The sequence below is a fragment of the Coffea arabica genome, chromosome 5c, assembly GCF_036785885.1.
Source record: "Coffea arabica cultivar ET-39 chromosome 5c, Coffea Arabica ET-39 HiFi, whole genome shotgun sequence".
NCBI lineage: Eukaryota > Viridiplantae > Streptophyta > Magnoliopsida > Gentianales > Rubiaceae > Coffea > Coffea arabica.
The window spans coordinates 40,198,735-40,222,642 of record NC_092319.1 but is presented as its reverse complement, the minus strand read 5'-3'; the positions used below and the strand labels follow the sequence as shown (position 1 = coordinate 40,222,642).

General features: G+C 34.1%; 4 protein-coding genes across 4 annotated transcripts; 2 read left to right on the top strand and 2 right to left on the bottom strand.

The window, feature by feature from the left end:
• Nucleotides 1-6,839: 6,839 nt before the first annotated feature.
• Nucleotides 6,840-7,196, top strand: LOC113689446 (B-box domain protein 31). The gene has a single exon (XM_027207214.1). The coding sequence runs from the start codon at nt 6,840-6,842 to the stop codon at nt 7,194-7,196; it is 357 nt and encodes a 118-aa protein (XP_027063015.1).
• Nucleotides 7,197-8,802: 1,606 nt separating this feature from the next.
• On the bottom strand, nt 8,803-10,408 carry LOC113688939 (phospholipase A1-II 1-like). Its single transcript, XM_027206767.2, has 2 exons — nt 9,719-10,408; nt 8,803-9,483 (listed from the first exon to the last, which is right to left on the bottom strand). Exons 1-2 carry the CDS (start codon nt 10,301-10,303, stop codon nt 8,878-8,880), a joined length of 1,191 nt encoding a protein of 396 aa, XP_027062568.1. The 5' UTR covers nt 10,304-10,408; the 3' UTR covers nt 8,803-8,877.
• Nucleotides 10,409-13,458: 3,050 nt separating this feature from the next.
• Nucleotides 13,459-15,871, bottom strand: LOC113689445 (putative zinc finger protein CONSTANS-LIKE 11). Its single transcript, XM_027207213.2, has 4 exons — nt 14,825-15,871; nt 14,381-14,614; nt 13,788-14,134; nt 13,459-13,616 (listed from the first exon to the last, which is right to left on the bottom strand). Exons 1-4 carry the CDS (start codon nt 15,407-15,409, stop codon nt 13,490-13,492), a joined length of 1,293 nt encoding a protein of 430 aa, XP_027063014.1. The 5' UTR covers nt 15,410-15,871; the 3' UTR covers nt 13,459-13,489.
• Nucleotides 15,872-20,739: 4,868 nt separating this feature from the next.
• LOC113690120 (cyclin-U1-1-like) lies at nt 20,740-22,825 on the top strand. The gene is made up of 2 exons (XM_027207943.2): nt 20,740-21,275; nt 22,444-22,825. Exons 1-2 carry the CDS (start codon nt 20,815-20,817, stop codon nt 22,724-22,726), a joined length of 744 nt encoding a protein of 247 aa, XP_027063744.1. The 5' UTR covers nt 20,740-20,814; the 3' UTR covers nt 22,727-22,825.
• Nucleotides 22,826-23,908: the final 1,083 nt, after the last annotated feature.

Sequence of the window (23,908 nt, the reverse complement as noted above, 5' to 3'; positions counted from 1 at the left end):
AAATGACGAAAAAATTATTTGTTGAAATATGAGGAATGTTTTGAACGATTTTCTCTTTTTATACATTCTTTTTTTTTTCTACATTCTTTAAGTAGAAATACTCATCTGCCTAGAAGTCCTGGCATTTAAGTTTACAAGACACAGCAAATCATCTCTAAACTGCACTTGGCTAATCTAGCCAGAAATTGTTAGACTACTTGTAGAAAAATCATTTCTGGCCTGAACAGCGCAAGGTATTGCAGGATTTCACTGTCTTGAACTCCCCAAATCCTTGATCTCAATGAAATATATACATGCATATGAAGCCTAAAGTCTTTCACATTCATTTAGTTAGTAGTTCTCTTAACTCTATGCTTTGTATGGCACGGTTGTTTGCCAAAGCGTGGTGTATTTTGTGGTATTTTTCGTCATGCAGGTGACTCAACAAGACCTTGGTTTCTGTGTTTTAGAATTATACATGACTGCTTTACCATTAAAGCAGAGTAATTCATTACTCTCTGCAGCTGATTTCTGAAGAAAGCAAATTGTTAATATAGTTTAACGAGCTAGAAATTAAGAAGGATAGGCCAATATTATACTTTCATTGGCTAGGTTATGTATGTAAATTTTGGGGAGTTAGATGATGCTTCCAGGCCTTGGTGGTATTATGAGAAAATATGATGCCTTCCTACTACTTTTGTTTTGTTCACAACTTAACTAATACAGACTCTTTTTTCTTAATGACTTTGATATTTCGAGGCATTTGCATTGTCTTTGTTCTATTTTATTTTCACCAAATTCTATAGCCAGTAATTCATTACCTTGACAATCCTATAGTTAGTCTTTGTTTCCTTTTTTATTGTCCATTTATATAGGGCAAAGTCTAGCCAACAAACTATCCAATACTTGCTGTGCCATCAGATGCCCCTCCAAATTTAGGCCCCCATTCTTGGAGAAGCATTTAATGGTTCTTCTAATTTTAATGTGGAGTCTATAGGTGAGAATTTTTCCAGTGCAGTCGATGCTTCTTTGAGAATATATTAAGTTATCAAATGGAATAGTACATAGAAAATATTTTTTTTTTGTGAGCTAGTATTACATAGATTATCAGTGGAGGAACCGATATATGGTAAAGACGAGTGCCATGGAAGGTAAACAAGCCTATGGCCTTCTGCCTTCAGCAAAGGTTGAATCCTATTCCATAATTTAGTAGACACAATTTCGATACGAGTCCCGTACAACTATCGTGGTTATAAATCAACACATACTAGATTCAAACTCTCAATATCTATATGCAATTCAAGGAGTTTGTACAATTTGATGAAATTTATATGAAGAACACTCACATATTTTTAGTGGCAAACGTCTTTAAGCTTGGAGGCTCAAAGTGACACAATATCAAAGTATTCAAAATTAAGAATTGAGGTACAAAGTGTCAAATTTGAAGTTTAGGGTGCAAAGTAAAAATGTAGTATAAGTTCAAAAGTGTAAAGTGAAATTAGTCATCAATTCTATGAGTTCATATTTGGATCAAATCATAGTAAAATAATTTAAGACTGAATCTTACTGTTTAAGCATCAAATGCTATCCTATGCCATAGAAGAAAATGTAATATCAAGATCATTTTAGAAAATATACATTATCTCGGGTACACAAATTAAGTAGAGCCATAATACATGCTCTAAAATATTTGATAGCATTTAATCCATTTACAGTTACATGCAACACTTGTATGAGCTAATATCCTTCCTTTTTTCAACCACCCAAGTTCTATAATGTAACCTACCACCCTTTGTTTCTTACAAGCTATGCTCTTTTACTTTGCCTAATCATTCCTGTTCTATTTCTCAAATCATGACCTCCACTATTTGTCTTAGGTTCCTTCCTTCAATCAAAACCTTCACCAAGTTTTAGTCTTGAGATCAAACAAAATAAGGCTCGCATAACACAACACATGGACAAAATGCTCAACTTCATCCTTGGTAGGCTTAGACAATGTTGCTTTACTGGGAATCTATAAACACTCACAGTAGACAAAAAGACAATAATAAAACATGGACTTCTGATGCTCTTGACTTAGAAAAAGCTTTTGATTATATAGATTAGACTAAGTGTTTAGTAAACAAACAATATTATCCTATAATAATTTGGTTTTGGTGGTTAAGCTTGAAAATTTGTGGGAAACTCAATTTATAATTACAATTAGTATCTCAATCTAAGTAAAGAATGTCCTAATTGAACATAAAATAAAAATGGAATAATTTCAAAAACCTCCCCTGAGGTTTCTGACAATTTCACTGAACTCCCCTGAGATTTGAAAAATTATACTTACTTCCCTTGATTTGATAGTTTTAGTAACAAAACCTTAAAATAATATTGACTTGGTCAATTTTTTAAATGAATACCCAAAAATGCCTTTATGTAATGAGTTTTAATTTATTTTTCTATACAATTATAAGATTATCTAATATAATTATAAGGAAAAGGTGCCAAAATTTTCATGTCTATACCTACTATTTGATAAACAACTATACTAATAATAGTTTTATCACTATGATAGGATACTTTTGATAGTACTTTATTATGGATTTAGATTTATAAGATAGAATAGAAAATGTTGAAATAATCAAGTTTCATTAAAATATCTAAGGGTAAAATTGTCATTTTAAATGATAAGGGAGGTATGTATAATTTTTCAAATCTCAAGGAAACTTAGTGAAATTGTTAGAAACTTCAGGGGAGGTTTCTAAAATTATCCCTAAAAAATTACTATAACAGTTGTTCTTTACCAAATAGTAGAAGGATATGTTACAGACATATATACATGTTTAATTAAATAAGCTCGAATCATTACAAATTCTTAGTGTTATACTTAATTCATACATAAAATAAAAGTCCTTCAAGTATATTAATGTTTCTAAAGCCGGTATCCATGAAAAGGGCACCCAATAACAGCAATAGCATTGAAGTAGGAGCAGATAATATTGATTTCATTTGAATTGATCCTGGGTCTTGCTACTTTTCTTTGTATTTGATACTAAATACCGAAATTTTCTTGCAACAATCGTCTTTACTCATGCAAAATTGACGCTATTAACGTGGATGGATTAAAGAAGCACATCTAAGATGGGGTTGCACAATGTCATGAGCTGTCAGGATGGGAAGTCCTTTTTTTTTTCGGAGATGTGGCAATTGGTGGCAGGTAAGATTTGAACCTTTGCCTCCCACCCCGTCAAGCCTTAATGGCTGGATGGTGGCCACCAGCCTTTGGACCGATGGTTAAATAGGGCTGTCATAGTGCAATATTTGTGTGACTAGATAAGCATATGTTGGAGTCAGATAAGCAATGTTGGAGTTATATAGTGGTTTTAGTTACTTCTAGTTACACAAGCATATGCACGAGTTATATGGTGCTTTTGGTTGCATTTTGGAGGTTGGAGACAATAAGAAGAACATGTTGGTGCATTATTTTTCCTTTCTTAATTAACAGAGGCAACACATTTATAAGTGTTGTCTCTTGTACATTTGTTAAACAGGATCATTCTTTGATTACACGAGTCATCCAGGAAACATTTTACCTTGATTTAATAGTTGATTAATATGTTGGTACTTAAATTCTCTATAAGCATTCAATTTTACTGTAAATGTTATTGTGCATAAAATAGAAGCAGTAAACTTGGGAGTGACATCGAGGACTTTCGTTAACTTCATCAATCATAAGCATCTTTGTGGAAGAATTTGAGGTCTAATTATTCAAAATATAGACATTCAAAAATGTAAGAAACATAAATCATGAGGCAACTTTCATGAATGGTCTAGTTTATATTTCAACCATTTTGAAACCAAATTGTCCTAATACGTCATGCATTTACAGAATAATGTTGATTTTTGTTCGTTTATTTCTTCTTTAGATAAGTTGTATAATCTAACTGCAAACTTATTACCAATTGTGCCTTTGTATACTCCACGACATCAGTTTTTTCTATTTCTCGTAATTTTGACAACATATTGTATGGTGTGCTTTAGGCTCCCAAGATTTTGAACCATACCTTTTGTCAACGTGACAACAAGTCTAAATTTTCCCTCTAAGTTATACAATTTTTATTTTGACAAACTAATGTTGAAAAATGAGACAACAACTCTAAAATTTTTCCCTCAAGCTATTATATTGCTAGTTTGAAAAACTAATGATTTTTTTCCAACATGATTTTTTTCACTTAAGTAGATTCGATTTTTAAAAATCCAATGACCCAATTAAAAGAGGCCACACCCACGGGCACTCGCCTTCAAGTTTTTAGATTTTTTTTAAAAGAGGTATAATTCATGAATTTGTTTCTCCTTTTTAATTAAAGAATTTGTAGTAAATCAACTTGTCAAATGAAATTTTCTAAATAAACTCTCGTGGTTACATGTAAAAAAAAGTGATACCTATTATAGTAATCAATTATGAAAGAAATATTATAAAATAGCAAAAGGCCTTCCAAGTTATATTCGAATTGCTAATTGTATATGTAAAAATCCAAACCCGCATTCGAACATAACCAAACTATATCCGACCCAATTATAAAATTCGGGTAAAATACCGCAAAAACACATTTAAATTTTTCTTGTAGTATTAAGGTTTTCAAGTCTGACAATGTAAGAATGTTCTTTCACTCTGAAGATTTGAACTTCATGACACAAAATCTCTCATAAATTCAAATTTAAAATTTTTGTTTTTTGGTTATTCATGCAACTTGCAACTAGCTTGCTAATTGAAAAAAAGAAGTGCACTTTATAATGTAAGAAAACTTAGCCCTTTTGAATTGTTATTTTTAAAATTTTTCATAGAAAAATATACAGTAGCGATTTAATTAATGTATGCGAGATAAAAAAGTGATCGAAAAATATGTTCACAGAAAACGTAAAAAATTCTCTAGAAAAAACAATAATCTAAACGAGTGGTTGCCACTCTTGTATTAGGTGACCTCATTGCTAACATGGACCATTAGTGTTACATGTATAGCCAGAAAATCTTCAGGTAGTCACAACCTTTTCTCGGAAGAACCATACATTTGTATCACACATTATTATACCAATATCTTCAACTTTATGGTCTCACCTGTCCAATGAAATGGTTTCTTCTTAGACATTTTGCTTCTTGCTACATTACGTGCTGTCATGAAACACATCAAGATAGATAGAAAGACTGCTCAGCCTAGAAGTCCTGTCACTAAAATTCACGAGATGCACCGATCGATTTCTAAACTGCACTTGGCTAGTCCTAGCCCACAAATTGCAAGACTGCTCCTAAAAAAATCAATCCTGATCTCAACACTGCATGGCATTGTAGGGCCTTTCACTATCTTCTAACTCCGCAAACTCTTCATCATCTCAATAAAATATGAACATGCATGTGATTTCTCAACAAGCCAGCGGAGCCCAGAATGGGTGGCATATATTCATGGAAGCTTTCCAAATTCGAAGTTTCAACTTTCAACCACATAAGCAGATTCATTTGACAAGCAATAAACCTTTGTATGTGGACAGAGACATTTCCTTCACTAGCTTCAGAACACGTGCCATTCTCAAATGGGCTTAAAGAAACATCCATCATAGAAGCTGAAAAAAAATATCAGAGGCCGAATGATTTCTAACCCCAGATTGTGAGACATTTTGAGGACGCCATTGAGATTGTGGGAACCCACGGAACTGACTTTAATTCTAGGCCATACAACTATCTACTTCTTTAGTAATCCAAAATTGACTTGGTAACCACTCCTAAGGCAAAAATTATGGCTCATAACATCCCTTCAAGCATCTCATAAAGTTTTGAAAGCTTGCTGATAATGTATTCTTATCCCTTTTTCCTCTTTGTTTTTTTTTTTTTTTTTGTTCCATAACTTAGTTGATCACATACTTCAGGTATCGAATTCCTAATCAACCCCTAGATTCATTGAACTTGTTTTAAATGTTTTTTGCTATTTTTTTCCACTTTTGGCTTTATTTATTTTTACCCGCCACTCGCTATATTACTTTCTTAAGATAAAAGAAAAAATAGGTTTCTCCAAAACAAAAACCCCGCGGAATAACACGACAAAAACTTCATATTAACTAGACAAATGACTGAAAATTAAATTCAACTATTACATGTTATGAATTAAACTCGTCAAGACGGAATCAGACACCATATTTTAAATTAGAGAATATCAAGTCGTTTTAAGTTAAAATTTCTTCATGTGTGTAAATCTATCTATAAATCTTCTCGTTTCGCAATTGGCAGCATATTATTTGACATAAAATTAACAAGAAACAACATAAGTAAAAGCCATTAAAACATTTCCTAGTAGAATTTTGTAAATTGCAAATAAGCCATGGTACCAGTTCCTCCACCAAGTTAGGTTAGGTATGCTCTCCGATTCCAAACGAAAATATCTGTTTACAATGATGTCCACACGAAGCCTCAGCTTAATTGTTGCTTCTGAAATGGAATAATTGCACTCTGCTGTGAAAGCTTAGACAAATCACTATCAATTCTTGGTGAAAGATTTTGCACCGTTAGTAAGCAAAAATGGTGTTGAGACATAAAACTAAAACTGGACGGTGACCACTGACCATTTGTCTTGTAGTGGCACTTTAGTCATTTCACCAAATTAACGGATATTAATTCTGCAGACAACTTCATGTTGGAAAATAACATCGATACTAACTTGTAGTGGCACTTTAGTCATTTCACTATATTAACGGATATTAAATTCTCCATACAGCTGCATGTTGCGAAATAACATCAACACGGCCTTGAGGCTTGAGCTTCGTCTATAAATTCCCCTTCTGTTTCCAACTTCTAGACAGATCAATTTTCTGCATTTTTTTCAAGAAAGATGTGTAGAGGAAGAGAAGAAGATCAAGGCCACAACAGCCCTTCTTTATGTAGCAGAAATAAAGAAGAAGATGGATCAATAGCTTGCGAGCTTTGTAGTTCAAAGGCCTCCCTTTATTGCCAAGCTGATGATGCATTTCTGTGCCGAAAATGTGATAGATGGGTACATGGTGCAAATTTCTTAGCTCAAAGGCACATTAGATGCTTGCTTTGCGCCACATGCCAAAGGCTGACGCAGCGATATCTGATTGGACCATCAGTTGAGGTGATACTTCCCACTGTTGTAAGGTTGAAGGAGAGCAGCCAATGTGATACTGAGGACTCTGAATCAGTGAAACAGCCCTTCTTGTTTCTCTGATTGTTCTTTTTTTTTCTTATTTTTCTTTTGAGTTTTGCATCTTCAGACGGTATGAAGCTGTATTAGGTTTGGAATTGTCTATATATGCTATGACATGATAAAAATGTTTTATGCTCTATTGTATTCATTGAGGATCCTTCATGGATGGCTGGTAAAGGCAATTATGTACTGAAACAGTTTGAAGTAGTAGATTAACAAAAACATTTCTCCCGTAACAGTACATAACTTTGCTGTTATGATATTACAAGATTGAAATTCCTGATAATTGAAGAAGGGATTTCCATTGCTTCATAGAAAGATAGAGAACGTGCTGGTTTTAATTTATTCAACAAAATCATATATGGGGCATGCTAGCTGAAAGGAAGATGAACTTTTGCTTAATCACTGATAGTTGATGTAGAAATTTTTTTCATTTTATTTCGATAATTGGATGCGTATAATTACTCCAATTCTTGATTATCATATCTATTCGTTATGACTAGAGATTTAATTCTTACTGAAGTTTTTAATATATCTATGAAGCAACAAATGAATTGTCTGTGTGTGTGTGTATCTATATATAGAGTTTTAGTACCTAATAATTTTCAATATTCAGTTTAAGCAAGCCATTTATAGGCAATTGAGCTTGTTAGTCGTTGAGATCTGACAGAGGATAGGGAATTTATTAAGGTTTAAGCTTTGTTTACCATGTTGCATTTTGCTTGTGATCCTATATTGATTCTTCAGAACAGCAATATCCAGTAATGAAGAAGAGGTGTAGGGAACATGGGGTTCCGGGTGTTTCTAGTTTAGGAGGCCACCAACCAAAATAACAAAACCAATTGCAATAGTTATTAGTGGTTGCAAAAAGTTGTCCTTCTATGTTACCAACTTTCCATGGGTGACAAATAATTAGATGCACCAACATAGCTACATACCTTAAAATAGAAGGGTGTTTGAGTGACTTTATAGGTGCATATATTGTCTGTGTTGGTTGTGAACGTGCATCCTTGTGGTTTTTGGTCATGGCCGGTGTGCCACTGTGTGGCCAAGGATTGTAAAAAGTGCATGTGACAATTGAACACTTCTGGTGAGGAGAGTTTCCTAAATCTCCAGATGAAGTATTTCATGGTTAAGATTTGATGTGCATCTCAAAAGGGACTAGTGTGTATCGTAAAGACAAATTTGCACGTCAGTGAATCTCAATTATTTAAAGAATGTGTGGTGTTCTAGCCAAATGAGGACTACGATTGCACATTTTATTTTCCAAACTAAGTTTGACATCTCAGTCAATGAAAAGTTCAAAATTATCCAATTTTGATAAACTTGAGTTGGTATAACTTCAATGTGGAACAAACCTGTTAATTGATGGTCCTCCAATCATTACATGGTTTTTTTCTCAAAGCTTAGAGTCCAATGTTGTTGGCACCACCGAGCTGGGGTTAGCAGATCTACCAGTGTAGTAAATCAGATTTGTTTTGCTCACCCCTTTTTTGTCTACTGAAAATGGTGAGAGCTGGAGTTGGCTGTCATGATTTGGATTCCTATTGCTTCACGACTTCAATCGACGATTAGTTCTCTTTGATCTTAGTTTTTTTGGGACTCGCTTGTTGATTCAAAGACAGAATTGAAAAGCCAAAAAAGCAGAATTTGGAGCTGATCATCAAGAACAGGTTTAATTTACAGTAGAATCCCTAAACAATTAAGTATCTCTGTCATGATCTTCCAGTTTCCAACAGCCATCATCCTGTTGAACCATTCCTTTATTCTTTAGACACCACCAACCAGTTGGTATCAAATATTCATCTTTTACTGCATCTAAAATTTTGTTCACAAGGGAAATGTCTCTCTTGACTTCTAAGTGAAATCCTCCCTTGGATCCTTGTGTTCCTGCAACTGCGTGGAGATAGGCTGCCTCCAAATTGTGCCAGATTTCCAAGTTCCCAATACGCTTCAAGTAAGGCGATTTTCGGCTGTCTATTAGCAGCTCTTCTCCTACATCAGCGTATGGGATTGGTGGGACTTGGGGGACCAAATCTGGGATATTTCTAACTCTCAAAAGATGAAGGTCATTCATAGACTCAAATGCATTCCTAAAGTTTGAGTCTCCAACCCGTGGGCTTCCAAATGCAAAGGCTGTTACCATACAAGACTTGTTTGGCATCCCTCTAGTCTTGTTATAACCATTGGCAACAATATCAGCTGCATTCATAGTCGAAAGGGCAGCTCCCAAGCTGTGGCCAGCTATTGTGATGCTCACTTCCTCTTTCTTGAATTCCTCAACTAGGGACTTTATCGCTTCAAGAACCTGTACCAAAGTTGGAGATTGTTAAGAAATTTTTGTTTGGTGTGATGAAATATTTTTTCGTCAGTGTGTAAATATCAACAGTTGGAAAGTTTTTTGTCAATTTCAGCTCCTACTTTCCCTCCCATTTCAAGAGTTGAAACGCTGTGTGTCAAATTTAGCTGCCTTTTCTCCTCCCACCCTCCCCACAACGTTCATGAACATTGAGCCAATTTAATTGTATACAAGTAGAAATCACCTGAACCCTTGCGCTCTGTTTGTTGTATGTTGATTGAGGATCAGATGAAGTATAAATTGAAAGTACACCCTTGTGAACCTTAGCATTAATGTCCTTGCCAAGTATCATAGATGCTGGCACCAGAGGAAAATCAAAATCCTTCGCTAATTCTATATTTCTGATTGTGCCTCTCCAGGCAACAAGAATATCTCTTCTTCCAAGTGCAATCTTCCCTTCATCAGTGGCAACAGCAACATACCCCATAAAGTTTGATTCCTTGCACACAGAATCTTTTGACAATGACTTCTCGATAAATGCATCTGGAACACTAATTTTTGATGTCGCATACAGATACTTAACAACTTTGTACTTGAACGGGTTTCTCTTACATAAACCTACGGATTTAAATAGAACATCTGGTTTGTATAGGCTGGAACCTGCATACTTTGATGCCTTTTCGTGGTCAAATGTGTCATAAGTTGCTTGGGCTCTCTCACCATAGTGTATAATGTAACGACGAAGATCAATGTCAAGTGGATCCAAGAGATTCTTCCAGTTATCCTGGCCACTCAGCAACCTCCATCTCCGTGGTATGTCCTTCAACATGGCTCTGTCAACTAGAAAGCTTGACTATGTTCAAAGGGACTTCTCTTCCTCCGTCGTCTCACATTTCTTTTTTTTCCTTGCTTTTGCTTTTGGCCTTTACTTCACATATACTAGACTTCATTTTGTAAAAGCAGCAAGTTTGGAACCAGTATTAATAGTCAATACATCCCCAAAATTCTAGCATTCTCCTTGATGTTTTATTTATTTCCCTAGTTTTGGAGTATCACACAATGTCTGTGTTGCAACTACTAACAATAGTAGAAAAGTTTCCGTAAATCTTGTTTATTCCTAGGCACACCAAATGCATGGTTTGATGTTTAGAAGTACCTATAATTCTGTTGCTTAGATTCTTCAATCTTTGATATTGCAGCACTGACAAACTGTGCTACATGGTACTTCCAACTCATAAAATCTTGCAAACAAAATAAGTATAAAAAGAACACCAGATCAGCACATGTTCTAAAACCTCAAAAAACTAGCTCTCCAACCAGAAGCCAAGACTGTCAAACACTTAGTTTTATAATAGGGAAAAAAGCTCCAATGCCCTCCAACTCTTTTCCAAGTAAAGTTTTGGCCCTTCAACAATTAACAGTAAAATTTTGGCCCTCGATCTAATAAAAGAACATATTTGTGACCCTTCTGTCAAACCCAGCAGTTAAAAGTGATGGAAAGCATCATCACGTGAGATGCACAGCGAAATATCAAGGGCATTATAGTCTGTGCAAGAGCGTTTATCGAGTAAATGGCAGCTTCTTCATTAACTGGTGCACACTGCTAGTGCTTTTACTACTGGGCTATCTCACTTATGACCAGCACATTAGTAGCTTTGTACATTATTTGCTATACTTGATATGAAAATGTCAACGATAAATGGTCTCTACCGGTGACAAAAGGATTTGGTCAGAACAAGCTCAAGCTTGAGAACAGTGAATATAACAAATATAAGGTAACAAACATCTCAAATAGGAATGAGTCATGGTGGTTGATAAAGCAATTGATCTGTTTAATCCTGTCAGATGAATGCTGGAAATGAAGCTTAGAAATATACAACAAAATGATTAAAAAGAAAAACCACTAGCTATTTTGGGACTGTTTCTAGGAGAGCAGAATGACCAAAATCCATCTCATCATATATGCAATTGTGCCTCTATCTACTCTGGTTAATTTATTCATAGAAAAGCAAGATTATCATTTGTAGTAACTGATAATTTGTTCAAATACACCAATGTCTAGCCTGAGGACATTGGTATCGTGTAGTAAATTTTGTAGTTTTTTCAATCAGACGGCTTTGTTTTCCACCACTCATGATTGTCAATCACTACAACTTAAGACGCAATGTACAGATGTTCTTTGAATTCAACCTGGAAGAGCAGGGAAAAGTTTGCTTATATTATCGTGTGGACGTGTGGAGAACAAGAGAAGGGAAAAGAGAAGTCGACTTCTTAGAAATTGTCAATTTCTATGTAGGGAAGCTAAATAAAACCAATAAATTTTTTCGTTAGTATTTGCGTGAGTAACCTTGAACTCATTTGCCTTTCCATGACATAGGACCATAAATCTATTTTGTTCTTGTCTGACATAAAAATGTAGCTGACTTTTGTTTCTGTATAATGTAAGGTCAAATTAAGAGTTACATTTGCATCCGTTGTCATAACTTAGAGCTTCACCAGCTACTGTTGAAGTTTAGTGAGGGGAACAAGTCCAGGAGCCAGAAAAAGATGGCATTTATTTATGACATTGTCATCTGCAGCTACCATCAGCCAACAGCCTGTATATTCTGCAACGCACATTTCTGTGTAAGTGCCTGATGAAGGTTCAGAAGATAGTGAAGCATTTAAAAGCTTAGTTATCTAAATCTGATCCTCTGAGCTCCTTTATTCCTGCAATGCAGCCCCATGCTATACTGGTTAAAAGACGGTATATCCTTTTGCAATGATGTTCCCAATTTAAGCTCAAGTGTATCCTGAGACCCACCATTGTGAAGATCATCAATACCTGCAGCAGATACCTCATCAGAAGTTGTCTACTGCCCTCCGCACTTGTTGAGGGAACGAGAACTTAATCTATTAAAACCTTGTTGTCGTTAGGTAAGAAGACAGGAGCGATGAAAAAGCAGTTAAGTAGAAATAGTTGCTCGAAAAATGAAAGTAGAAATCAGATGTGAATTGAAATTAATCCTTCGAAGCAATGAATTTGTTGCAAATGGATCAATTCTTACGAATTTGATAGTCGAGCAACAGAAATTCTTCTGTGAACTATTAAATGCGAAAGATGAGTTGAACGATTATGTAAAAGGGAAGTAAGTTTATTGCTAAGATCATCTACATGATGATACTAATTGCAATAAAAAAAGAATTGTTCGACATTGTCAGAATTATGGAGGTGGTGGCAGATAGTACTCTCAATTTTGAACTGCAAAGAAGACTGAAACTCGAAGAAGAATTTTCTTCATGAGGAAGAACTTCAGTCTTCGTATCTGACTGGAAGCCTTTGAAATACAAATACCTGGAATGAGACATTAGGCAGTTGAAAAATGATGCATCGATTGAAAATTTAGGAAAACTTGACTTAGGACTGACTACAACTGTTTTCCAGGAAGAATGAGTTAGCTTGATTTACATATGCTGAAAAAGATTTGGCCTACTGCACAAAAGATGAATTGTTACCCATGAGTTTCTGCAAGGGTCTCCATTTTTTCCAAGACATTTCAACCATAATCATCAGATAAGCATTCGTCAAATTGTCTGGCCTACAAACATAAAAAGTGGTGATGACTCGTTTAGTCACTTCCAGATGCATAGGATACATGTATCAGTTCTCATGAAATTACAAAAACAAATAAGGTGGAAGTGGTTTAATCTTCTTCAATATGCAAAGACAAAACTCAATGAGTAATGGCAATCTGTTATAAATAAAGCAATTTATGGATTTTCTGTCTCTTTTTGCGATCCTATCTTGCAGATTACATCAACAAGTCTTGCACAAATAGTTCTTAGCTTTGCATTCTTCTATGTTCTTTTGACAAGCGTCATATGTTTATGGAACTGTAATTGTGCATCTTCATTGTTTTGAAAATCAGTATCTTTTGAACAGAGATTGCAAGATGAGTTGAAAATGGTCCATTCAACATACCTTACACTCTTGTGCAACATGTTGAAAGAAAGGCTGCAAAACCTGCAACACATCTCAGAATTCTCCTGTTCTAAGTGGATCATAGTCATAAGCTTCACCAGCCTTAACAAATCTTCCCTTGACACGTTTTCTGGTATCCGCCCTAGCTTTGCGAGAAGCATATCGTATTTGCTTACCAAACCTTCAAAAACAATATTTCAGGTCTCAATGAACGGCAACATAATATCTGTTGTTAAATCCCAAAAGAAAAACAATATGTGTTGTTAACAAAAGGCAAACTTTTTGGTTTTTGCAAGCCAGCATGATTGACCGTTAAATGCAGAACCAAAATAGCCACAATTTATCCACATACGTTCTAGTTTTCTTTTTCTCGTTGTATCTCATCTTAGCTTTATCCCTTGCCTGTGGACAACTAGTTTCCAGACCAGAATCCCATGGTGATTCACCAGTGAGAAATGCCGGTGATAATCCACAATCTTGATAATCAGCAGCACTACTTTCTCCAGTAATGTTGGATAACGACAAAGATATGCTTGAGGGAACTTGTCCTGTTGGAAATCCTAGGCCAATATTCCTATTGCAGCTGGGATTCATAAGCATGCAATTAGGGCTGGCATTCATAGTCTGCATCAGAGAAGCTGATCCAACAATTCTGGAGGATTGAAAACCAATGCCCTCTGCTTGTCCTGCTGAAGATGCCTAATAAGAGTAAACAGTTTAACACTTAGGCTATTAAATGAAACTCAAGTGTTTCCATGTAAACAATGTTAAGTTTTTCATGCATTTCTGATAAGATGAATTTCAGATTTTTTTTTAAAAAAGGATGAATTTCATATCAAAGTATAAGCTCGATCGGCTCAAAAACAAGAAAATGTACAGCAATGAGTAATGTGTGTGTGTGTATCTGATACAGGACACGATAAGTATCAAAAATTTGAAGACAACCTCGAAAGTATTCTCAACATGACCGTTAGACTCAGAGACCGACAAGTTTTTCTCCATTACAAGACTGCTCAATGCTCCATCCTCACTGTTGTATCTGGAGTGAACTTCTGAGTTGCCAGGAATCTCATAGCCACTGTCAAATATCAATGCAACATCATCAACGTCAACACCTTCACAAAGAACATCACCATCTTGAAGTCCTAGATCCTTAAGAGTGGGAGAGCCCTGCGGCAACTGAAATTGTACAAGGCAACACTTACGAAACCAAGCAAAAGAAACAACATGAAAGATATAGTCTAAAACCTTTATACTACAAAATCTGTGAAAGACAGATTTTGCAGCATGCATATCTGCCGTGCAGGTACCAAAGGGGAACTAAATTTATGAATGACAGCGCCAAAACAGAAAACAGAGGCTGATAAAAGCGCCTAAAAGCCAGATCACCTTAGGTAGGGATGATCCTTCAGAGAAAAGAGGTGTCTGATCTCTACTGCACGGCACAATGTGGTCTAGATTGGCTGGAATTACAGGAGGAGGAGTGATCCATGGTTCAAACTTGACACAGGATGCTAGTTCATTCAACCTGTTAGCAACCATTCCAACCGATCCTTCACCGCCTCTAGGTTCAGAGCAGGATCTCATACAATTCTCGTTCATATTCAATGTGCTGTAAGAGCTATCAAAGTTGCTTGGAACAGGCGCATCAAGAATTGAAGACCATATCCTTGACAATTCAGCCAGAGATGGACATCCACTATAAAAAGTCAGTTTTTGTCGATGATGGCCTGGTCCTGAACAACCATTTCCATTCCAATTACAACCTTGACACAAAGATATCTTATCTTCCAAGCATCTGACAGTAGCAGGCTGTGAATTGCACTTGTCACAGATCAAGGATCGGTCATGCCTACGCGACAGGGAATTCGCAGAGTGGACACAAGAATCACACTGCAGGCATAGCCTGGCTGCATCTGATCTACAATATACCACTCCTCTCATTACACCGCACAACTCACATAGTGGCTCCATACCTCCTAGCTTAGCTCAATCACTTATTGCTCCTAGTTAACTAACATAACTAAACAGCACTACTTTTTTGGCTTTTTTTCTTTCTCCAGTTATTGATCAATGAACCTTGAACTTTGCGACGGGGTTCTCAATTACTTATTATTCCTCGTTAACTAACATAACTAAACAGCACTACTTTTTTGGCTTTTCTCTTTCTCCAGTTATTGATCAAGAAACCTTAAACTTTGCTACGGGGTTCGGCCTGTGCTCATTCAGTATCTCACCCCAAAAAATTTAAAAATATACGAAAACAAAGAAAAACAAAAATCTAGAAGATTAGAAGCAATGGAACAAATTCATTAACCAACATCTAGAAGATTAGAAGCCATTCTGAAGAAAGCAACTGCCAAGATTTATTTACTGAATTTTTTTTTCTTTAAATTCTTTTTCTTGGGATGAAAGGAACAAGCTCGATTAGGAAAACTTTCAAATGAAACAGAAAAAAAATTTAGCAGAGACACATCTCCACTAGCAAGTAGTGATTAAGATTGTGGCTGTTATTTTCTGAAAAATTTTTGGGAAGGTTAAGGATTCTTTTGTAGTATTTCGTCACGTGGTTTAAGGACACAAACTGGTGAAACGTGCCCAAATTATGCGGATTCTGAGCTGGAAGATCTAGATCGAAAAGCGCGCGGGACTCGTTCTTTTTCCCTTTGGGATGGATGGCAGGGGAGTAAATAAGTTGGAAATCGGAGGGAACTCATACTAGGATTCTGGTAACAATCGCGTCGCCGCGCCGCCCTAGTATTCCGCGAGTCTTAACGAAACTGGAGATGCACGTGGCATTTGTATCGAATACCTCTTTTGATCTTTTAGTTGTCAACGAGGTTTTTCATTTTTGACATGGCTTTGACCGTTTGCTGACATGGCATTTTATGTCTTGAGAAGTATTACCATTGGGTTCTAGCCATTATGGGCTTCTCAAACAATAGAATGTAGAAGAAATGTTTCTTTCCTGGATTACTGGACTGGGCTTGTAATCAAACAAGCTGCACAATGTTTTTTACTTGTGTCCAGGCATAAATTTGATGTTTGTATTTTGAAATGTTAATAATATTAACCTAAGGATGCGTTTGATAAAATTTGAAAACTGAAATTTGAATTTATTAAGTCATTGAACTGTTAAAATACTAAATTTAATATATTTGAGTGCATATCACATTCAGTAATTAGTGAATAGCTTATTACTTAATTTTGGGAGCAAGTTTTACCTAGAAAATTTAGTACCATTTAATTAATTTAAATATTTAATTTTTGGTTATTAAATGGTCTGAATATATTAAGATCTGAATCTATGAAATTTAAATGCTGAATTGAGTTATCAAATAGAATCTAAGTATGAACTTAAAAGTTAGAAGACCTATATATCTTGTTTTAAATATAAAAAAAAAAGGAGAATCCTTTATTACTACTTCCGTCCCCAATTGTTTGTCGTATTTCAAGATTTCAATTTTTTTTATGAACAGTGGATTGATGATGATGTTAGTGGATTTATTTCTAAAGTTGTCCTAAAAAATTCAGATTTCAATTTGAATGTAATATGAAGTATAGATAAAGGGTAGGAATAATATTAGGAAAAGAGATTAAAATTAGATTTGACTTTGGTAAGATGATAAGCATTTTAGAACGTCTTAGGATGGGAAGTATGACACTTTCAGTGAGACGGAAGGAGTACTAAACTTGTTGAAAATCACCCCATGTGAATTAATTAACAAAATTTCAGGGTGAATTGCACAAAAACTTAAGAAAGTTGGCGGTTTTAGCATAATTCGCCAATTCATGAGCAACTCTATCTGTCTTCCGTGGAGCCCAAATTGCATTCATGTTTGAACCATCAAATGCAACAGCAGACAAATCCTCAATTATAACTTGGTTTCTAGTGAAAGTTGTAAACTTGCAATATTATAATTCTTGTTAAAACTCATAAATGAATGTGATCATCTCCATAATTAGAACTCCAAAAAAAAAAAAACTCCATAATTACTCCTAGGCAGCAAAAGAATACAAATGAGCTGTGTAAATAAAGTTGAGATCTCGAGGACAAAACTTAGGCTTTGTCTGGATTGCAATTTTTGAAAGTATTTTAAGAAAATATTACTGTAGCATCTTGAAAGATTTACCGTGATATAAGAGTGGTTTGAAAAGGATTTAAAAGAATCTATTCAAAAAAGAAAACCTTGCTCCACAGAACCAAAAAAAAACCAAAATGGGAAACAAGAAAACCATAGTCAAAATACTTAAAAGATTGCCCAAAAAAAAAAAAACAGAGGTCTTTTTTGTGATACAAGAAGTATTAAAAGAATACTTTGAAAACAATCAAAATATGCCTAACCAAACAAAGCACTAAAATAATATTGCTCCACCGAAAAAAGTAAAAATAAAAACCATAGGAAAGGTTAAATCAATATTGCTCCACCGAAAAAAGTAAAAATAATAACCATAGAAAAAGCCTTAAATAATTTGATAATAGTGTATCCTAATCCTAATCCTAAACTACATAAATCCTAAACTACATCTACAGTTGATTGTGCCGGTTTCGCTGTGATTTTGCGGCTCATTTCGTCCTTTTTGGTCTTTTGGCAGGCTTCATGCAACGGCTTTGGTTCCTGGTGCGCTTTTCCTCATTTCTGCTTTTGTTCCCTTCTTCCGATTGTGCCCTTGCCCTGGTTTCTTTGTAATTTTGTGGCCAATTTTGTCCTTTTGTTTCTTCTGCATCTTCCACTGCCGCAATTGTTATCTAACTTAATTTTGCAATCGATTTTGTCCTTTTTTTCTTGCTCATCTTCCACTGCTGCAATTGTTATCTGACTTTATTAAACAAAATTTTAATTTATCGATTTCATTTATTAACTTCCTTCAACATATAACTTCCTTTCAAAATATAAATCTCACAAAAATCTCAATTCCCTAACTTTGTATTAACGTGTCTTTCTTCCAAATATAATTCCCTCTGCTCTTTTATAATTATTAACTTTCCCCAAAAAAAATATATATATATATATATATTAACAAAGATATTGATTTTCTAAAAAATATGCGAATCGATAAAAATTCTATGTGCATCTAATATATACAGAACAATACAAATTCTATGTGTTACGCTATGCTACTTCATATTAACAGATAATGAGTGTTATTCGAGTCAGCTAATTGTAATTTAAATTTCCCTTACGCATAAGTCCATGTGCTATTCGTTGATTTAAAGTAAGATATTGATTAATCAATAAATAAATTACTTCATCATTTAATAGATATTTATTCATGTATGCTATTCAATCAAGCATTATTAATTTTCGATATCAATGAAATAACGGACTCTTCGAAATTGTGTTATCTTTAGATTTTGGAATCTTATTAATTTTCAAAACAATTAATGCAAATATTAAATTTTGTGTGCATCTAATAAATATAAATCAATTGTGCCGCTTTGTATTTGCTTGCATTAATACGACTAATTGTTTTAAAAAATACAGGATAATTTTCCTCTATTTCAAAAATGTTACTTCGATAATATTTCAAAATTAAAAAATATACCACTGAAAACCAAAATAAAAAAGACAAACTTTTCTCTAAAACTATAACAAAGATAACCAAACTACCAGAAATTTATACACAAATACTTAAAACCGCACCCCTATATATATAGCAAAAATATACATGATGCAACCAAAAAAAAAATTATCATATTGACACATGAATCACAAGACAAATAGGAACACCACAAATATAACAAACAAACAAAACTAGAAAAGATAGGCACGTTAAAACAATATTAAACAATCATACAAACTCAAATAAAATATTAAATATACACACACACATATATATATATACACATATATAAATAAATAAATAATAAAAATATAACAAACAAACAAAACCACAAAAAATATAAACGATAAAAAATTAAACCATCATATCTCCTAAATAAAATACTAAACACACACGTGCATATATATATATATATATATATATATATATATATATATATATATATATATATATATATATATGCACACATATTACAAAATATATCGTATACCTATATATATATATATATATATATTAATGCAAAATTCACTACAACTTTGAGTACCATAAAATAAGTCGCATAAACATCAAACAATAAATATTTAAAAATTCTACTATAAATTACAATAATAAGACTCTATAATTTTCATGTGCAATCATTTCTATTTCTTATAAAAAAAATTTATACACATTGCCTTACTTTCAATAATATGCATTTATTACTAAACTATTAATATAAAATCTCTTAGCTCTCAAAATTAATATTATCCTTTACCTATTCAGATTCTATTAATTAAAAAAATACAGCTTCCATATATTTCAATCACATTCATTCATAACTAAATCAATATCATTTTTACCTATCGAAAAAACCTACTTAATGAATAAACACATATTTTACCAAGATATAGTATCAAATTATTCCAAATTTTTAATTTATCTCATCACGCAACACCCAAATTATATCAAATTTGGCCAAAAAAATATCTATTATCCATTTATTTTTTAACAAACTTTCTATTCTTTTATATCCTTTCCATAGACTTTTCCATTGCAACAATGCATACTTTTCATCCTAGCTATCCAAATTATGAAAATATCATCATCCTAAATACATAAACTACCTATGCCCAAAGTACAATAAATTATAATACTCTCAATGTAATTCTCCACCTAATTTTTCATCCTATGAACTTTAAAAATTTAATATATATTCCATTAATTTAAATAATATTTACTTATCACTAAATTAAAATTAAAATTTTTTTTTGAAATCAATATTATCCATCAAATCTTTAGATCATATTAATTTTAAAAAACACAATACAAATCATATCAATTTTACTATATCTATTTATAAATAAATCAATCCAATATATCACTTCTCTATCCACTATTCCAACTCTATTATCATATAAAATACACTAAATTTATGTTATAAAATAAATCTTACATTAGCCTAAGACAGTTAATAATGGGCACCCCGCGGAACCCGCGGGGCACCAAGCCTAGTAACACAATTAATGGACAATAGGATAAAATTAAATTGACCACACCAAAAGACTGGTCCCAAGAATAAGCATCCATACTTTCAATTTCTATTTTTTTTTTCCTTGTAGATTCTTATCAAAATTCTCCCCCTTCAATCCTTGTTCTCCTACGACCAAAAAAATGCCAAAATTACGTGTCATACTACCATTGCTTAGATGTCATCGAAACTGGATAACGCACTCAGACAGCTCTGACCAGTCACAACCAGCGAAAAAATCAGACCAATGTATTGTAGTATTCATAACTTCATCTTCCAAAGAATCTAACACCCCACAATGGTGTAGATGTTATCCGGCAGCAGCGCCAACAGCCACCAGATTCTTCACCACCACAACCACATCAGCCGGCCAGTGCCGGAGCCAAGCCAAGATGAGCCAACGTTGCCAAGAGTGCTAACAATCTTGTCCCACGTACTAGAAAAGCTAGTGGCCAGAAATGACCAGCTGGTGCAGCTAGGCAGCCAAAACCAAAGCCAGCAGAAGTGGATAAATGAGACTGCTAGTTATCAGCTAGCAGGGAAGAGCTTGAAGGGCTTTGATGGGGTTAGAGCTCCAAGCATTAGTATTGGAAAATATATGGAGAGGATCTACAAGTACACAAATTGTAGCCCATCATGTTTTGTGGTGGGGTATGTGTATATTGACAGGTTGGTTCATAAATATCCAGACTCGCTTGTGGTTTCCCTCAACGTGCATAGGCTGCTGGTCACTTGTGTCATGGTTGCTTCTAAGATGCTGGATGATGTGTAAGTCCTTTTTTGTTCATAATTGGTGGAATATTTAGGTTTTCTTTTTCCTCTATGAATCGTGTTTCTTCTTTTTTTTTTTTCTTGGGTAATCACTTCTGGGGTCCAATTAATTAGGAATTAATCTTTTATACTTTGTCAATGTAAAAAATTTTCTACTAGTAGGAATGAATGCATGGCACATATTCATTATTTAAATTTCAAATTTATTTGTTTCCCCATTCATGTAAGATTATCCTTATAGGACAGATTGGTATATTACTTAACAGTTTTATTGTTAGATGAAAAGTAAAAAACCTATGACAGTAGAATGTATTCAAAGACGGTTCAAATACAAGATTTTGTTTATAGAGGCACTCCTAAGTACTTATGTTGCTTTTTCACGTGCAATTATGAATTGTTACTGTCATTGTAAGATAAAAATGAACTCAAATGTATCTAGTAATTTATGGGAGTTACTTTTTTTACCATCCTTGGTAACTATCCTTTTCTTTTTCTTTGGGTATCAATATGCTGTAATTTGTAAAATTTTTAATTCCCTTAGGTACCCAAGCTAGCTACAGAGGATGACAATACATGTTTAGAGACTCATCTTTCATTAATTGTGGTTTTTCTTTCTTTTTTTTTTTTTTAGATTTTGGATGAAAATCCTAGTTTGCTTTCCTTATATCTGAGAATGGTTTTACTTTTTCTTTTAAGGGCCCCTTCAAATTTTTTTTCGTTTTAGCATTATATACTGATGTCACCTGCAAAATGTCCTACAAATGAAGCACCAGAGTACATCAAAATATATCGGTTTAGATTAACTGTTTTTTAGGGTGTTTTTGAATAATTTTACTGGAGCAGTAAATTTTTTTTGAAATATTTGATATATTATATGAATGAGATGTTTTTTGAGTTATTGTGTATTACTGTATCATTGTATTTGAAAAACTTGTTTTTGAAAAAATAGCCAATCCAAATGGCTTCTTCTTTTAATCACATTTGGGACTAAACGGAAACTAAAACATGAAGTTTCATTTTGTAACCTCTCTAGTCCTTTTAGCTCTTTTCCTATCGGATATGGACTTGAAAAGTTTGATCTAGTGAAAGGGAATGCTTTCTGCTTTTCCTACAAACACACACACATAAACGTCTAATCTAGTGATGGTTGATTTTGAAATAATAGGCACTACAACAATGCAATCTATGCAAGAGTTGGAGGGGTGACCAATGCAGAGTTGAACAGGCTTGAATTAGAGCTGCTTTTCCTGCTAGATTTTGGGGTTACAATAAGCTCACAAGTGTTCGAGATCTACTGCCAACACTTGGAGAAGGAAATGCTGCGAAATGAGGCAGCAATAGACTACTACTACAACAACATGGCTAGGCCAGCCATTACCAATTCTACACCTGATGCTACTGAGATATCAATTGAGGATCACGCTCAGAGTTCTTCATCTCATGAATAGATTAGAGGACTAAATTAACGTCAGATTGTAATTATTTTCTTCCTTCAAATTCATTTTGTTTATCCTTAAATGGTATATATTGCATGTTTTCTGACGCAAGTATTGAGAATATGACCGGTTCTTTTCTGAGGTTACTGCAGCTAGTTTCATGGTAGGAAAATGTCATTTTAGGCTTCTCTAGCATGATATCCGAGTCTTCTTTGCTTCCTTAGTCATGCTACCTAGTGGAATAAGGTTGATAAAACTTAGAAAATGCTGTGACTTTCCTGAGACAGAAAACTGTCACAATTGCAGAATTTCCCTTGTAATTTTGATACAGTTTCTGTTGGAAACAGGTTGAACCACACATCCCAACAGGAAAATCCTCTCTGTCTAAGCCAAAGCTAATTGGACTAGTATTTCACTAAATCGATCCTATACCCAACAGCTCTTGTTAAAGTTGTCGGGTTAATGACAAAATGCCCTCTCAAAAGGAAACAAAAAGCCATGTTTCTCGCTCATCCTCTCTCCCCTTAACCCACCAAGGGAAAAATTGTCCCATTGGTTCAGTCAGCACCCTAGAATTTTCAATAATTACTAACATGCATGATAGTACAATCAAGCTGGTAAAACAAAATTAAATTGGTTTTTATCATTGAGGTGCACTTACTGCCACATTGCCAGTAAAGGATAAACGTCTTCAATTTCAACAAATAATTTGTTGATAGGGCATTCTATACATATGGGATCAAACTTATTAAGGTCATATATGTTACTTTTGTGCAAATAAAAGGGATAATTTCACAAACCTCCCCTGAGGTTTCTGACACTTGCACTGACACCCCCCAAGGTTTTAAAAATTTCACTAACCACCCTTGCTTTTGAGATTTTAGTAACAATTTAGTCCAAATATGATTAAAATATTATTTTCATGAGTAAGATGAGATTTTTATTCCATGAATGCCCTCTTGGTCCATGTATTAGTAGAAGATTGCAAGTTATTAAAAGGTTGAAATGATTAGTAAAGTTGAGGGAGTGTCAATATAATTCAAAAACTTTCAAACATCATATAGAAACATAAGCAATGTTTTAACAGTCACAGCAACGGCTACCTGCAAGTTTTAACTGCCAGATTTTTTATTCAGCTGGAAGTGTATACAAACATCACAATTGCATCTATACCCTCAAGATTATGATTATGAG

What these genes read in the sequence shown, in the direction of transcription:
- LOC113689446 (XM_027207214.1), top strand. Translation starts at nt 6,840, where the DNA reads ATGTGTAGAGGAAGAGAAGAAGATCAAGGCCACAACAGCCCTTCTTTA.
- LOC113688939 (XM_027206767.2), bottom strand. Translation starts at nt 10,303, where the DNA reads ATGTTGAAGGACATACCACGGAGATGGAGGTTGCTGAGTGGCCAGGAT. An exon ending in AACAGAGCGCAAGGGTTCAG is followed by an intron (nt 9,484 to 9,718) that starts GTGATTTCTACT and finishes ACTTTGGTACAG; the next exon opens with GTTCTTGAAGCGATAAAGTC.
- LOC113689445 (XM_027207213.2), bottom strand. Translation starts at nt 15,409, where the DNA reads ATGGAGCCACTATGTGAGTTGTGCGGTGTAATGAGAGGAGTGGTATAT. An exon ending in ATGTTGAGAATACTTTCGAG is followed by an intron (nt 14,135 to 14,380) that starts GTTGTCTTCAAA and finishes TACTCTTATTAG; the next exon opens with GCATCTTCAGCAGGACAAGC. An exon ending in GAGAAAAAGAAAACTAGAAC is followed by an intron (nt 13,617 to 13,787) that starts GTATGTGGATAA and finishes TTGTTTTTGAAG; the next exon opens with GTTTGGTAAGCAAATACGAT.
- LOC113690120 (XM_027207943.2), top strand. Translation starts at nt 20,815, where the DNA reads ATGTTATCCGGCAGCAGCGCCAACAGCCACCAGATTCTTCACCACCAC. An exon ending in TCTAAGATGCTGGATGATGT is followed by an intron (nt 21,276 to 22,443) that starts GTAAGTCCTTTT and finishes TTGAAATAATAG; the next exon opens with GCACTACAACAATGCAATCT.